This window comes from Ambystoma mexicanum, chromosome 13 (assembly GCF_040938575.1).
Source record: "Ambystoma mexicanum isolate Mex_15411 chromosome 13, UKY_AmexF1_1, whole genome shotgun sequence".
Classification (NCBI taxonomy): Eukaryota; Metazoa; Chordata; class Amphibia; order Caudata; family Ambystomatidae; genus Ambystoma; species Ambystoma mexicanum.
In genome coordinates, this window is record NC_090938.1 from 525,931,700 (window position 1) to 525,947,730 (window position 16,031).

A 16,031-nucleotide genomic window follows, 5' to 3' on the forward strand; every position below is an offset into this window, starting at 1 on the left:
TGAAAAAGTGTAATCCCAGCTCTGGCTCCTATTGGCTCTGGTTGCAATTACACTGACTGCCGCTGCGGCCATTGTACTTTCAGTCATATGCTAATAGGACAAGCCAACATTTATTCCAGAGCTGGTACTGGCTGACAACCTGTAAAAGACAGTTTGCTGTCCTTAAATTGACCCGTATCTTATCTGCACAGCTCAGTCGTCATGGCAGGTGTTGTTTGAGGTTTAAATATGAGAAAATACCAATGCACCATGCAGGGGGTAAGCCAATGGATTCAGCATATGGGCAATGACTTCCTTTCTGAATGCAGTCAGAACCCCCAATTCACAGGGCAGACAGAACACAGACAACCCTCTCAGTATAAGGAGAAGCTAGGCAGTGCAGTACAAAGGAAAGGTCCACATTTCTCAGTAAATAAGGAAGCTCTGTGCGTTAAGACACTTGGAGGAGTGTAGCCTTGTAGTGCCTAAGCCAGATGCAATACTGCTGGGCACTCAGTCTGGGTATTTGGACGCTTCTTATCCAATAATACATCGATTGTCTTAGAAGTTCCAAGATTCATTGCAGGTTGGAAGCTGAGACACATTTCCTGCCAGAACATCCAAATTCATATCTTCTTGTTATCTAGTTTGCTTACCAGTTCAGCTTCTCAACGACTACTCATGTCCCTAATTTATGTTGAAAGTAGGGAAATGGGACTTGGACACTCTCAGTGCGATTAGTGATCACGTAACTACTGGGTAACTATCTGGCAAATGGGATATTTTGGAAAGTTGCAATGTATTATTTCAAAACCTAAACAATCCTCTACTTTTTTTGTGCAGATTTGAGAAACCAGCCATACAGACGTACCGAGCTTACAAGACGCAGTGCCCGGAAGCGACCTAATGGACAGACAATGCAGGCAGCCTCTGATATTTCACTCTAACCACTGTTGCATCATCAGTCGAAGAGTTTGGACAATGTGTGTACTGGCCCAGACCAGGTGGAACGAGGGTCTTTTAACTCTAGAAAGGAGAAGACCATGTCAATATTCATGAAACAATCCGGAGAAAAAGAGCTCTTCCCAAGGAAGAGAAGATGCTTAGCTTGTTCAGTAGCTTCATTCATCAGCATGTCCCCAAAGCATTTCAGCATCAGAATCTGTTCAGCCTGCGGTCGGCCAACCCTGGTGTACCTGGAGCCATTGTATCACGACCGGAACGCAGTACATCCTGCAACTTATCACTCCACTGCATTGTGTTGCTGAGATAAACCAAAAGACCACAAATTCCACAGCTGGCATCACTGTTCAAATCAACATCTTTTCCAAAGGTGTGTGCCAGCAAGATCACACCAGTTGCCCCATCAACGTCTTTGTATACCAAATACCAACAGATGTACAATAGGTTATCTCATTTCTACCAACAACAGTATTAAACTTACATCACTACTTTTCTCACTGTTACCCCACTCTGAACACCCCCTTCCTTACTGATGCAATGGTACTGAACCCACCATTACACCAACCAGTTATATAGCACTCTGAAAACAAGCTCATCAAAGCTAAGGGGCTGCTGATGCCCAGTGCCATCGTGGAACAATCTCTTTGTTAACATAAATCCGTGCACTGAAGATCAGTTGGGCCCTTACCGAAACCACCGAACAGATACAACCTTTTCCGGAGCTATCCCACCTATGACACCAACTTATCTGCAATACCATTTCACTGACAAATTAGAAACATCAATGAGTCTGTGTGATCCTAAAAACGAAAACCATTTTTTAACACAATTGCATTACTGAAAACACCCACTAAGAAAGACCTCCCTTTGATCAGAGCAACCAGCCAGCCAGCCAGTGGGCAAATACTCACAATAGTCTGGCCCTGTGCATCAATATTACAGTCACTCTGAAAAACTATGACGGACCTTCGATGAAGGCAACGTATCCTGGTTGGTCATGTTATTGCATAATCCCCTTAATCCCCTTTGCAACATCCATGACACCATGCTGGCGTACAGCCCAACTTCGGCAGTGTGAAAGTTAGAAAAATACGGTACAGAATCAGTGCCTTATTTGTATAATGTACCCAACAATGGACCTTTTGGCCTTAAAATGTTATTGATTTCAGGGTGATTTGAGATATTGCACTGAGCATTTCCGTTGCTTGAGGGCTTAGAGGGTATGAGTTCCAGTTTGGGATACTACGTCACATTCAGAGAAACGTGAGCTGTCTATACCCCACGTTTCATATTTCGCTCTTGCGTCTCCAAGTTCAAGCACATGTCAATTGCTCCTGTCACATTACAAAAAACACTGACAATATTATATAAACTCACACCCACATTCCTGCCAAAGCTGCCTCGACACCACAAACAGCACTGCGCTACAGCAACCCCACCACTCATTTCAAATATCCCATGGTTGTATCAGGGTTCAACCAAAAGGAATTTTGCAGGAGCTGGCACTGGCCCCACAGACTTGCATGAGCATCCAGTGTGTAAAAGATATTTCTTGCTACACTCTCAACACCCCTGGGGGAAAGAGGATTGGGGCGTGGGGGCGGGGGGAGCAAAACCGAGAAAACAGCATGATCTGACACTCTTCCGTTCTCAAGACATCTGCAGACAAATTAGAAAGAAAAAGAGGAAAGGGCAGTGTTCTCCATGGTGTATTCTCTCCCTCTCACTCTTCAGGTCTCTCTCTTGCTCTCTCCCTCTTACCTCCCACTTATTTTACCTGATGAGGCTCTGCTGCTTTCTGGGATGCTAATGAGCGCTGGTTCTCACAGGCTAATATCGCTGTAATGCTTGTGACCGGGGCTCAGAGAGAAAATGGCTCCCTTGGTTTAAAAGAGGTTGGATCCCGCCACCCTCAGAGGACTAATGAACGGTCCCTAAGCTACCTTTTTACGCAGTGAAATGGTGATCACAGACCCAATTGCCACTATATTTACATTAGTATCCCTCAGGAATCCGTGCTTCGTTCATCTGTAAAAAGCCTTGAGAATTCCCTTTATTTAGTCATCAAATCTTTCTTTTTTTAGAAGAGGAGCTATGAAAGGCTTGTGCTTGCTTGTTTTCTGGTGAGCTTATGTCCCAATACAGTCGTCAAGGTTTGTTTAGTCGTTTACAGCGTTCCCTTAAAAGGCTTCTCCAAAAGGAGACGGGCTTCTACAGTCTCCTACTTTTGGCTTTCCAAACTAAACCCTGCAGATCAGGAACGCAGAGATGAGACACCAGTCAGTACTGCGAGCGGTGTCTCATTCGCTGCCACGCTTCAGTATCTCTCTCTCTCTGGGGGACACTTGGCCTGGGAACACTGATCACCACGCATGGGCCATGCATTGAGTGGACGGGCTCATGTCGTCGCTTCCTGCTGTTAAGAGCGCTCTTTCAATGAAAACTGGTAAGTAGAAAGCTGAGCACCAGCTCACAGGAATGCAAGATTTACAAGAAACAACCTTTGGAAAAAAACAAGTTGAGAGTGTAGCCATGCCCTCCTCAAGCTCTATTATTGCTCTCAAGAAACCGTTCTAGAGGAAAGGGAGTAATGTCTCTCTTTAGTCCTACCCACCGACAGACTCTGGATCATGCCCTGGAAGCAACACTGGAAATAGATGAACACTTGACTCAAAAACGTACATTCGAAACCTTGAGAGGAGAGTTTCAGACAAGGACCTGTTCGAAAATCTTGGATTGATGAGAGGCAGTACGGACCCCATGCCAATGTTCCACTGCCTCGTTGTGAAAAACCAATCAGCTTTCAGCAATTCCCTCACCATCTTGGAATGGGAAAGGCCTGGTCTCCTGAGAGGGTATACACACATTTCACCGCAGTATTTTTCATCACATGTTTTTTCATCGCCGTTTTTATTTCGAAAAAAACTCATCGTTTGGGAGGGGTTAAAAAATTAAATATATGGTTGTGGGTGTATGGGAATAAAACAAAAAAAGGGGAGGTTTGGGGGGGTTAACCCCCCCCAAAAAAGAAATCCATGAGTTTTTCGAAAAAGAAAACCGCCATGAAAAAAACCTGCGATACCGCGGCGAAATAACGTAGAACCCCTGAGAGTCAAGTCAAGCACATTTGTATTCGGATGGCCTCTTCAGCACACATTCATCATCTAGCTGTGACACCTTCTACAGCTAATCTTCGCCACAGCTCGCCTTAAAGACCCTGGAAGACTGGGCATGTTGACACAAATATTTCTAATCACAATATTCTCCCACTGAAACCAACATTCTTACTTAAGCGATCAAAGTGTTAACACAAACATTTTCTTTAATCTGCCCCATTGCTGATCTGTGGCCAGCGACCCTCCTTTCCTCCTGCAGAGATCAACAGTCCCACTGAAGCTGTTCCACCACAGAAAGCTCTCTTACTAAAACTGTGGCACAACCGGTACGAATGTTATTGCAACAGTTCTCCTATTGACGACACCCATATTCTTACTTAAGTTAATCTGCCAAAACACCAAAATCCCTACAGAAGAAAATCCACTGCTCGCACTAAGACCTAGGGCCTCATTACGACATTGGAGGTAGCCATGCCGCAATTTGCAGCATGGATACCCCCATTCCGGGTCCCGGGTCCGGGTTCCCTGAATGGGGAAATACCAGGCCAATCTGACCTTGGAGGACCCGGTATTTCCCCATTCAGGGAACCCGGACCCTCCCCATTCCCATTTGAGCCGCCATAGGGCTCAATGGGAATGGGGAGCATGCTAACAACAGACCCGTTAATGACAGGCCCGTTGTTAGCATGCTGGACCGCTCACAGGACCCGCTAAGGACGTCTGGTAAAACCAGGTGTCCTTAGCGGGTCCCGCGAGCGAACCTCGTAATGAGGCAGTAGGGGGTTAACGGGCCGGCAGCTCTACCGGCCCCATTAACCCCATACCCCCTTCCTCGTAATGAGGCCCTTAATCTATATATCATGTGATATATATATATATATATATATATATATATATATATATATCATGCAATATACTGTATTGTATTGTAGTTGGTACTTATATAGCGCCTTGCACCATTGTTATAATCTCAATGTGCTAGTGGTGGGAACGCCCTGGGGGACTGAAGTCCAAAATGTTGGAAATGACGGAGTAGGATTAGAATGCGTGTGCGCATTTGGCCACGATAAGGTTTAGCAGGGCTGGCCAGGCTGCGGTAAACAGCAACCCACAAAGTCAAGCATGTGAATCAGTGCTGAGAGGGGTCAGGAGAAAAACGTGAGTGCAAGAGACTCGTTATGTGTCCAGCTCACCTGAATATGTCATAGGTCTTCAGTGCATACTGATGTCAGAGGTGTTGAGGTGTAGTCTGGTGTAAATTGGCGAAACAATTATGTGATCAGCAAGACCAAATTTGTCAAAGTCGTTGCTGTATTCTGATGTGTGCGGGTAGCCATGCCTGCGTCCAGTGTTCACCGGAGTGTTGCATTAATACGTACATATAATTCAGATTAAGATTTGTTGTATATGCACCTGGACAGGCAGCGTCATCCTCTGGCAATTCTTGCGGCTGCAACAAATGGTTAGCGACATAGGCTAGACTTTACAAATTACCACTAGTAGAGCACGGACTATACTTTCAAAGTCTTCCAGGTGGCGAATCATCACAGATAGTGTGCACACACTAAACCTTCACAATTGTCACAATACCATGGAAGGCCAATCCTACAGTTCATTGAAGCGCAATACCCGGCCACCCCTCACGTCCGTCCAGTGCAATTCAAGGCAAGTCCCACACATATTTTTATTCGTACTTTGTTTTCCGCCATTCATTTAATGGTATGCTCTTTGTGCACTTTTCCTCGATTTCCTTTTTTAAATGTTAATGTGTGTGTGGGCACTGAGTGGAGGAGTTGTGGTGTGTTCTAGAGGGTTGATTTGAGGGGAAACACCATTTAAAAAAACATGGTCAAAGTCAAATCGGGGAAAAATGCATTAACAAAGTGCACACGATGGAATAGATGGTGAAAAACACATGTGTAGACCCTTCCTAACCAACCATTCTAGAGTCTGTTCAACGATTCTTGCTAAATGGTCTTTCAGAAAAACCCATCATGTAGCGATATATATCCAGCTGCAAATAGTGAAGTCACTCATTTTATCTTACCTTAAATTCTAACATATTTCCCAAAAAACAGCCAAGAACCCAGAGATCATACGAACACGTGCCAATCCTCCACTTGGCCTCAACAGGAATCCCCTGTTCTCCTACAAACAGCGCCGGTCTTAACAAAGCCAGTCAAAGGGAAATGCCTGTGTCTTGCAGAAGTCATCCCAGAACAAACAGACATGGTCGCCCAACCTAAGTCCTCACAGATTGTACTCAAAATGTTTTACCAATGTAATCTCATCAATAACACCCGCAGCCCCACCACAAAATGTTCATTTAAATCAATGTGCAGAATAAAGCATGCAATGCTGTACTGATACACAGGAAATAACATGTTGGAAGTGCTGATAACTCTATACAGATGTTGATGTATATGAACTCCCAATTCAAGAGTCTTCCGCGGTACATTCAAATATCAAGACATTGGGCCTCATTACGAGTCCGGTGGTCACCTGCCGGTGCGAGCGGCGGGTTGCCACCAGACTTGTAACATTTTTCCAGCGACTGACTTCCCGGTGCCGGAAGAAAGGCACCGGAAAATGTTAGTCCCCATTCCCATGGAGTCCCAAAGGACTTCATGGGAATGGCAAGACGGAAGCACCAGCACTGTTGCTAAAGGTCCCGGTGCTTTAGTGAAAACTCAGTGGGTGGGTGCCATTGCACCCAGCAGGTCAGAGGCAGATTTGTAGTGTGGCGGTCCAGAAAGGGTGCTGGTAGGGTGCAACCAGCACCCTTATTTCCAGACCACCCCACTTGTAATGAGGCCCATTGTACAAGAGGTAACTTTACCGTCAGCCCCACATGGTGCATTGTAAAGCAACCCTGCTAATGCCTGCACTACTACTAAAGCAATCTCAGCATTACCACCAGCCGCCTTACCAAAGCAGTTATGTGCTTCCTTTTATTGCATGGTTTATAGCAAAGCCCTTACCAACATCACTGCATGGCTTGCACCCGCGTTAGCACACAATAGCCAAGTCAACAAGGAGTCATGCAGGAAGTGGTGAAAATGTTCATACAGGCGTACAACCAATGGATTCCAACACAATCGGCATGAATTTAGTACCTGCTAAAAGCAGGCAGATTTCATAGGAATCCAATATAAATGACATCTGCACAGATGTATTTGCCGGCAACATTTACATCTTTTACAAAAAGGAGCGAAAATCTGATCGATTTCCCGTTTTTACTCCTTACTTTTGCATGCGAGAAACCCAAAAGCATGCAAGTGCTATCATTGCTGGTTAAATTCCCCCTAAGACTCAAAAAGACTTCTGGGGGCAGATAAACTCCCCGCACCTGCATAAGACTCCATTCTGCCTCAGGGGATTCATGGATTGCGCAAGAAGTAAAATGCACACGTCTGCAGTGGTTTTCTTATAAATCAGCGTCGCATGTTCAATGACAGTCTTCCTATTTCTTATATGTATATTAGCGGATACGTTCTTTTAACAGGTTCTGCAGGGAAGAATTGTTAATAATTGTTGAGTAGTTTTGTGGACCACTCCCTTCATTTCTAACACATGGCAGTGCCGCCATGTAGTGACAACAATAGGGATCTTACCAGCGCTATAAGCGGTGGCTCCCATTCGGGCTCTGGAGCTGACGGAAAACAACTCCATCTGTCAGGATTTCTCATCAGGTGGTCTTGCCCCCCCACCCCCCCACCGCCGTCCTTGTTGAAGAAAGAGTTTGTGGTCCCCATTTTTCGTAACAGCAAAAAGCCCATGTCCAGTCATAAGGGTGGCTTGGAGAATAACCTTCAATACGCTTATCATTGCCTGGTGCATGCATCGCTTTCCTCCAGCAGGGGCGCTGCAACCGCAATGGGAGATTGGTGCTGGCTGCCTCAGCAGGGCAGCTTCTAGCATGGAAAGGGGATGTGTTGGTTGCGGTGCTCTGATTGAAGGAGAACGGCAACGGCAGTCACTCTCAACAAAATAGTCTGTTAATGTTCTTTTCTTTTACAAGACCACTACTTAGTGCCCAGTCCTTGCACATTCTGAAAGCACAATCCGGGGGACATATCACTGCCATTTCCCCTGGACAGGATAAGAACGCCAGGAAGTTTCCCCATCGCTTTCATCCGTAGGAGATGGTGGGATCTTACTGGAATGTACACCACATTCCGCTGCCACGTATATGCCCCTTTCAGAATGCATCCATGTCCACTGCTTCAGAGCCAGTGTAACTTTGCTGTCTTCTGCCCGGTTGCCACTTCAGCACCCTTCAGTATTTCAACAAGCAGTATTTGCTTGCATGCATGACGCAGGACCGATTGGGCAATTTTAACAGGCAAACTTGGAAAACATGTTACAAAGATGAATGCAGTCTCCCACTACTGTCAGCCTACCCCAATTTGCAAACGGATGGGTCAGAAAAAAAATATGAATATGGGGCCAGGATAGGATGACCAGATTTAAAAAGCAAAGAACCGGACAGGGCAACTAACAAAAAAGTAGGACTAACTCTTGAACGTGTCTGTCAAGGCACTACACTTCAGTAGCGTTTGGAGGAAAAGGGGCTTTAATTGTTACTGTTCAAAGAAACACATATAATAAATTTATCACAAACTAACACTATCTTAATCTGTAAAATGCAGCATTTCTTCTGCGCATTTATGCCAGCCAGCCATGAAGACATACTACAAAAAACCGGGACCACTGCAATTTCCAATGGGAACAATCTTGAGAAAGAGGGACAGAGCACCAAATACCAGGACAGTCCCGGCAAAACCGGGACATCTGGTCACCCTAGGCCAGGAGGACTCCTTAGAGGCAACGCATTTGCCTTGGAAGCAATGCAGCACTGATCTGACTCCTGGCCCCACGCTTAGAGACTGGTCTCCGATATTAAGCGCATTATAAAATATTAATTAATATGCAAATATTGCTCACCTTATGTGTAAGCCTCTCCACTCTTAGTTCTAAAAAGCCCTATATTATCAAAAATCTAAACGTCCATCTGCAAGTTTGGATTCATTTTTTTAATTCTAATGCTGTTCAGCAGTTGTGTGCATACTAAAGGGAGAGGAGGGGAGACACACAGGACACAGAAGTGGCGGTATAGTGGAGTACTGTGCATCCTTTTAATTACCTCCATTCTGTGACCTGGAGGGATTTCGACAATGTCCACAAGATGGTGGTGTTGCCACATAATACACATTAATATTTGAAATGAAGGGTACATAAATCACTGCATATAATGATTAACATTACACTTTCTAGCTGAGTTGGTATTTTAATACAGCCACTGCCAAAAGGTCTTTCAATCCCTCCCTTTGCACATGTAAACTGTTCTTAACACATCTTTATCCATGAAATGCAAGTACGTTTTAAGTGATTTTTTGTGTAGAGTATGGTTTGTGGTACTACAAAACAATTTAAGCTAAACTTTTTTGCATTGTGTAATGATTAATTCCACGACCATTGTATATTGTAGTAGCAGTTTGCCCTTAGCCTTTCCACAATTAGCTTCATCTTCTTGATTAATCCTAATCCACTCCAAATCAACATATGTATCGATGTTGCAAATTACCAGTCATCTAACAACAGAGATTATTTTTCTCCATTAAACCATCCAGCTGCCAACACCCCTTCTGAGTGCATCTCACTGCTAAGACAAATGGCCTTGCTCAAGTTATACCATGCTGAACATATCAGCCCTCCTCAATATCCCACTTCTGACACCAAACACCCCACTAAACCCATCGATGCCTGCTGCTAAGAGTTTCAAAGAGGGCTCATGATCCTCTTTCCAAAGTCAACTTGCCCAGATTGCTCAGTCGCCAATCAAAATAAGCAAGCAAGTGCTCTATATAAAAACAGTTATGCCCCAATCTATTTTACAAAAGGATGCCATGCCAGGGCTAACTGCCCCACACAAACTCACTTTGGAGAAGAAGGAATGTTGTGAAAAGTTTGGGGCCTCGGCATGCCAGAAGCATGGTCAAAGTGTGTCCTGCTGGCGGCTAAAACCACTAAAAGTCCCTGGTGGCTAAAACCAAGAGTTGTACACAATAAATAGCATGGTTAACAGCAATAGTCTCAAAGTATTTTATGGCTGAAGCAAACTGCTATTTCAGATCACTTAAGACACTTACAGTCCAACTAAATCATTGTACGGCCAAAATCAGGAAACCATTTCATGCCTAGCACCATCATTCCTGTTGAATCACTCAGAGCCTTGCACATCTAGAGTCCTAGTTCCAACGCATCTTACAGTGAATAACAACTTTATTATCCTGGATAACCCCCAGCCATCTTACTGCTGTTGCCAAATCCTGCAAGCATATAGTACCCGTGGGGGGAAAGGGAATGGAACAAAATAACACAGTGGACGCTCTTCCATCAGAGATCTCTTAAAAGAGAAGACACAGAGGCTCATTCCAAGTTTGGGGGTGTGGGAAAGAAGTGTCAGTAACGGAATTTCTTCTACTTTTCCTGCTCTGCAATACTATTGGTATGGCCCTGGAGTGGGTGATTTACCTCCAGCATCATGCTGGAGGTAAATCCTCCCACTTTCCACCAAAAAATTGGTAAAATCTGGGACTTGCCCATGGAGTCCAATGAACTCCAAATTAATGAAGACTAAAACCGCCACCACCACTTGTAATCCAGCAGTAAATCCGCCAGACCAAGTAGCAGTAACAGTAATTCCATTGGGCAGTATTCCAGTGGATTTACCAGCGGAATATCTCCCAGCTCCTAATGAGGCCCACGGTCTGTTAACTCTCTGTAACTATCTGCTACTTGGATTTCCTGCTTACTACGGTTTTCTTCTCCATAAGATATTTGAACACGTCAAGGATGAAAGAGAAGGCTGAGCTTTAGCTGAATGCAGGCTGACCACAGGGAAGAACTAATCTGCATTTCAGTAGCATAGCACTTAGCTGATTGGTTTAAAGTTTCACAATGCCAGAGTTTTCCTTCAAGTGGCTGGGGCTGGCCTTGCAGTCTTTAATCTCTTTCAAAGTTTTAATTTTATGAATGAATCTCCACTCTGCCTAATACCCCAACCTGAAACAAACTGCCCCTTTCTCACCTTAACAAACCCTACATTTCTAAACAAACTCCAACATCTTGCAAAGGCTGATAAAGGTTCTTTGTGAATTGTCAATTTTTGAATGCTCACAGTACTTGGTTCTCTCTTTGATCCACTTCTGAACAGATGAACAAAAACCTGTCAGCGCGCTCTCTTCTGCACTCACAATCTGATCAGCTTTTCAAGAGATCTGCTTAAGCGCTCCGGGCCGGGAAGACGGTAATCACTGAGATGTTGCCTACTCAGTCTGTGCAAAGGAAAGCCCCAACTCCCTTGCTGCTGGGTCTGAGAGCACGTATTCTCCAGGCTGTGGAGCCTGTACACTACCTAGCAGCTCAGTGGTCTGCTTCTCTGAAATGGTGCTTTGCCACACTCACCTTTACAGAGAAACTCAAAACACAGAGCGAGCAGAGGCCTACAGGCTCCACGCTACACTCCTGTCAGATCATCCCAACAAGTCCCCTGGAGAGAAAGCAGGCTACTGACCATTTCAGTGAAGTCCTTAAGTTCAGAGCACTGGAGGCAAGGCACCTGCACTCTGGTCTGCTGGTTGAAGGAAGGCAGTCATAGAACAGGCACCAGCATTTATACGTCCATCCTGGGATGGGGAAGGCCCAATGTCCTGAAAGGGAGGCTGTTAAGGGAGCCTACTGATAGCTCATGCTTCAAACGCACCAAAAATCACCCACCACCACTAAACCTGGTAATTCCTGCCTGCCTAGAAGTCTCTTAGGTGCTATCTCTGCCTCCTGAGGAAGACACCCCTGTGAGAAAAGCACCCACTGCACACCTCTTCTGAGTCCCCGCTAACCTCTTTTGACAATGTATTCCTTCCTTGACTTTTTTCGCCATTTTATTGACACATTTTTAAGCTTTTTCTGTTGTTGTTGCTTTTCTGTCAATGTCATTATTTTGTATTGCCCTTGGCATTAAACAGACTTTTAGGCTCCTTCCCGCGTAAGTTTGTTATGTCTGTTTCCTTCCTCTATCCTCTCCCATTCCACCCTATACTTTTCTTTTTTAACATCCAGCTTTTTCGGAATATTTTATTTATTTAAGTTAATTTTCTTTTTTAAATACATTCCTTCCCTAAATGTAATTCTAAATGAAATATTCCATCTGTCGTAAAACACATTAGTTACAAGCATAATTAGCATCAGAAGAATTAGTTAGCAGAACGCCTACTCAGAGGCTCCACGAGGCCACCTCTTTCTTCATCACGGCACCACACTGCATTCTACTTGAATGTTTTAAAATCTGCTTCCCCTGAGGTGTCACCTCTTTCTCCCCTTCTCCCTGTTGCACTTCCTCTCAGGAACAGTGGTCATCCTTGAAAGAGAAAAGGGACTCTCTATTGAGATCCCTTCACTCTTTTTGTAGCAGTTTGTAGCAGGCATTTTCTTTTTGGTAGCTTTTTTTTGTCTCTATCCAAATGGAGTCCATAACGCCAGACATTTTGCCAGGATGCCACTGGCAATAATTGAGGACTGACCCACTTGGCAAAGGCGCCATTAGTCTCTGCCTTGCTTCGTTCAGGCTGTTATCTGACACTGGCAGATCGTTACAGTCCTACACCAAGGTGATTCTCGCCTAATTTGTCAGGCAAGTTATACTAACATTCTTATGGATTTTCATCATTAGAATATTTTCATACCAGCTAAATATGGCCTTCAGTGCAAGGAGAGGCCTGGTGCCGCCCTTTTGCTGATTCCAGTAGGATGGGAGGGCGACCATAAGTCCCAGTGTATCCCCAAGATTAGCTAGAATGATTTACCAACGGGTAACATAGAAAACTGTAGGCCGACACAGCATCATTTCAGATGTGGAGCTGGTACAGAGGTATTAATCCTTACATGTCGCCATTTAGGAGGGCTTGCATAGATGGTAGAAAGAGCACAGCGTAGAGAGACCACTGAAACTGATTCCAGAACATGCAATAGTGCTTACACCGAGGATCAGACTTTTTTTAAGGTGCTCTTAGCTTTGCCAGATAAAACTACTAAGCCACAAGGAGAGAGTCGGGTTTGCCAGGGATCACGCAATGATCTCAGGGTCAACAACTAGAGCATCTGGCTATATCCCTTTCCCTAAAGTTGAAATGGAACAAGACAGTGGGTGAAAGGTCATGGTGAATGGGAACCAGTGAAACAAAGCGGTCCTGAGAAGTTGTGAGAAACAAAATGCTGTACCATGTACCTGGGGCCTAGAGGCTTTGCTAAGGGGTGGCTGAAGGGGCTACATCCCGGGTCTTTTGGTTGTAGCCCCAGGATAGAAGCTCAGGGGCTACAACCAAAAGGCTAGCTAGCCCCGAGTCCCAACAGTCCTGACATTAGCGTAGCCCTGGTTCTTTCCAGACCTAGCAACACCCCTGCGGGGGCATTACAGCAAATGACATCCTTGAGGTTCATGAAAACTTTATAATGAAAATATGTGATGCTCAGAATGGCCCATTTACCCATGAGCAATTAAGACCTACCAAGATAAAGTAAAGATCACACAGTGACCTATCAGAAAAAGGGAATCCCAGGGGAGTGCTTCACCATTTCAGGGCCCTTAGGACATATATTTATACCCTAAAAAGTAGTCTTGTGCCACTAGGCAAGTGTATACCCACGCTAATTTAGATGAGTTGGGAGGGCAGTAAGACCTGTGTTGCCTTTACGCCCACGTTGTGGGCACTTAAAGGATTGAATGTGGTCTCCAGCAGTTGCCTTAACCACACATTGTCTGCAATAAGGAAGTGGATGTTCATTTTGGATTTTAGCCACAGGCGGAGGTAGAGCCTATGGGAAGAACGCGTTATAAACGTGCTTTGTGCGGTAACAGTAATACACATGTGAATAGCAACCCTTACTGATCAGTCAAAAATGCACATCTCCTAAGTCATGCATGCATTTCTCCACTAATGAGGACATAACCAAACCCCCAACAACCAGATAAAAGAATAACCATTCCCCGCTTCACGCACACAGACGCGCTGCGTGGCAGCATTGGAGACCACCTGAAGCTACACATAAGATTCCGCACACGTTGATCTGTAGACCTGCCATGCTAAGAATGACACAGTCACACAATGACATGGTTGCCCCAACCCCATTCTTTACAAACCACAGGCACGGACAAGCTGCGGACCCTTTTGGGGTTGAAGATCAGTAAGTCTTGAAGTGGACCTTAAGCATCGAGCTGTGTGAGGAGCATCCCAGCGCCGGCCGCCATCTTGAATCCCATGCTGATACTGGCATGTCTAAGGACCACCTGCAGATCATTACCTGTATGTCGACCTGCCTCCCTTGCGAACTTACCACAAGCTGAGGATGGAGGGAGCTTGACACGCTACATGGGTAACTCATGTTTGCCTTCCAAAACGTTGCTCCTGGTTGGAAGGAAGACAACATTCTCACTGCCTGGTATGGGCGTCCTTTATCTGGACACAGGCGCCTCAGACAATGATGTGCATGAACATAAAATGACTTTCACCCCCAGCAGCTAGAAGAATATATATGAATTGCAAATTTGTATACGTTATTTTTATATGCTATATGTAAAAGCTGTTGAAATAAACAACTTGAATACCCCCTATGCAGTGGGAATGGGGTATATGTGCAAAGCATCACTGTGTGGCTCTAGGCATGGTGTCAAACACTGGAACGGGTTGTGGGGTAACCGTGGGGAGAACATAAAGCAGAGCCTAGGACTCTAAAGTTGCATTGTGGGTTCAGCGGTGCAGCATCAAGCCACAGGACATGCGGCAACTATGAACTGGTGAGGGCTTGTGACGTGAGGTGGCTAGGGGAGCCCAGCAGGGGCAGTGTGTGGACTGGTTTAGCCCCCCAAATCCCGTGCAGCACCCCAACTTCTCGGATCTTCATTTCACCATAGCAAAACCATGAGACTGATTGCACTCACCTAGGAAGCCATAACCCCATTATATGCAACCGAGGGGCCCTGATTCACGTAGGCACCAGGCTACAGAACATGAAGCGCTCATTGTAGCGTCCAATCTGCAGCCAAATTTCACCGCATGTAAACAGCTAATGGCAGGGGTTTGCTTTGGGTGGTAGGGGGGACTGACTGTGGGAGCGTGGCACAAACATAGCACCCCTGTACGCATAATCAGCTATGAAACACGTACCTAATACCTAGATATGTATTTTCTCTCTAACCCCAGGTGGGTGCAACTTGGGTCAGTACTCTACTAATGTGGGTGAAAACACCACCAGGCACGTTGATCTGTTTTAAGAGAGTGGGGTTTTAGTTGGAACTCACAGTAGCCGATGTCGGGAATTCAATAGAAAGGAACATCTCTTACAGGAAGAGTGGGACACCAACTAAAATAACTGAAGGGATACATCTCCCTGTCAACTTTCCCCTCCCCCAATAGGTATCTTGTTGATTTGGCCGCTCCCCTCTAAATAAACAAGTGCATCTCTGATCAGGGTGGTGGGTTAAAAAGTCTCATCCAGGATTCCCCACCAGGATAGCCTGCAACACCCTCAACAAGTTCTTGCAAGGCTTCCTGCAGCAGGGTTATTTAAGAAATCCTCTTTAGATCATCAAGTACTTGTGAATAATCGCCCCATTGCTGGTCTGCCTTGGCCATCAAAGATCTTGAAAAAAGTTGTTACTACACAGCTCCAGAGTTACATGGTAGCCAATTCCGTTCTTGACAGCTTCCAATCCGGCCTCAGACCTTGGCATGGAACAGAGACAGCTCTAGTGGCTCTGTGGGACGATATTCTCAGGATAAAGGAGACATGAGCATATTAACTATGCTGGACCTATCAGCGACTTTTGAAACAGATGTCCTTGGCAGTTGCTGACTAGACTTACAGAGGTTGCCCAGGTCTCAGAGGGTGCACTGAACTGGTTTTCCTCTTTTT

The 16,031-nt window shown here is 45.2% G+C and overlaps 1 protein-coding gene across 3 annotated transcripts in view; it reads left to right on the forward strand.

Moving 5' to 3' along the window:
* Positions 1-14,764, forward strand: part of FMNL1 (formin like 1) — a 593,200-nt gene extending 578,436 nt beyond the window's left edge. For 2 of the 3 annotated variants that reach the window (XM_069634230.1, XM_069634228.1), the window contains exon 26: positions 823-14,764. In XM_069634230.1, the coding sequence (XP_069490331.1) occupies positions 823-926 (104 nt within the window). In that variant the 3' untranslated portion in view covers positions 927-14,764. The remainder of the gene's footprint in view (positions 1-822) is intronic. The other variant, XM_069634229.1, reaches the window with a different exon arrangement.
* The last annotated feature ends 1,267 nt before the right edge of the window (positions 14,765-16,031 follow it).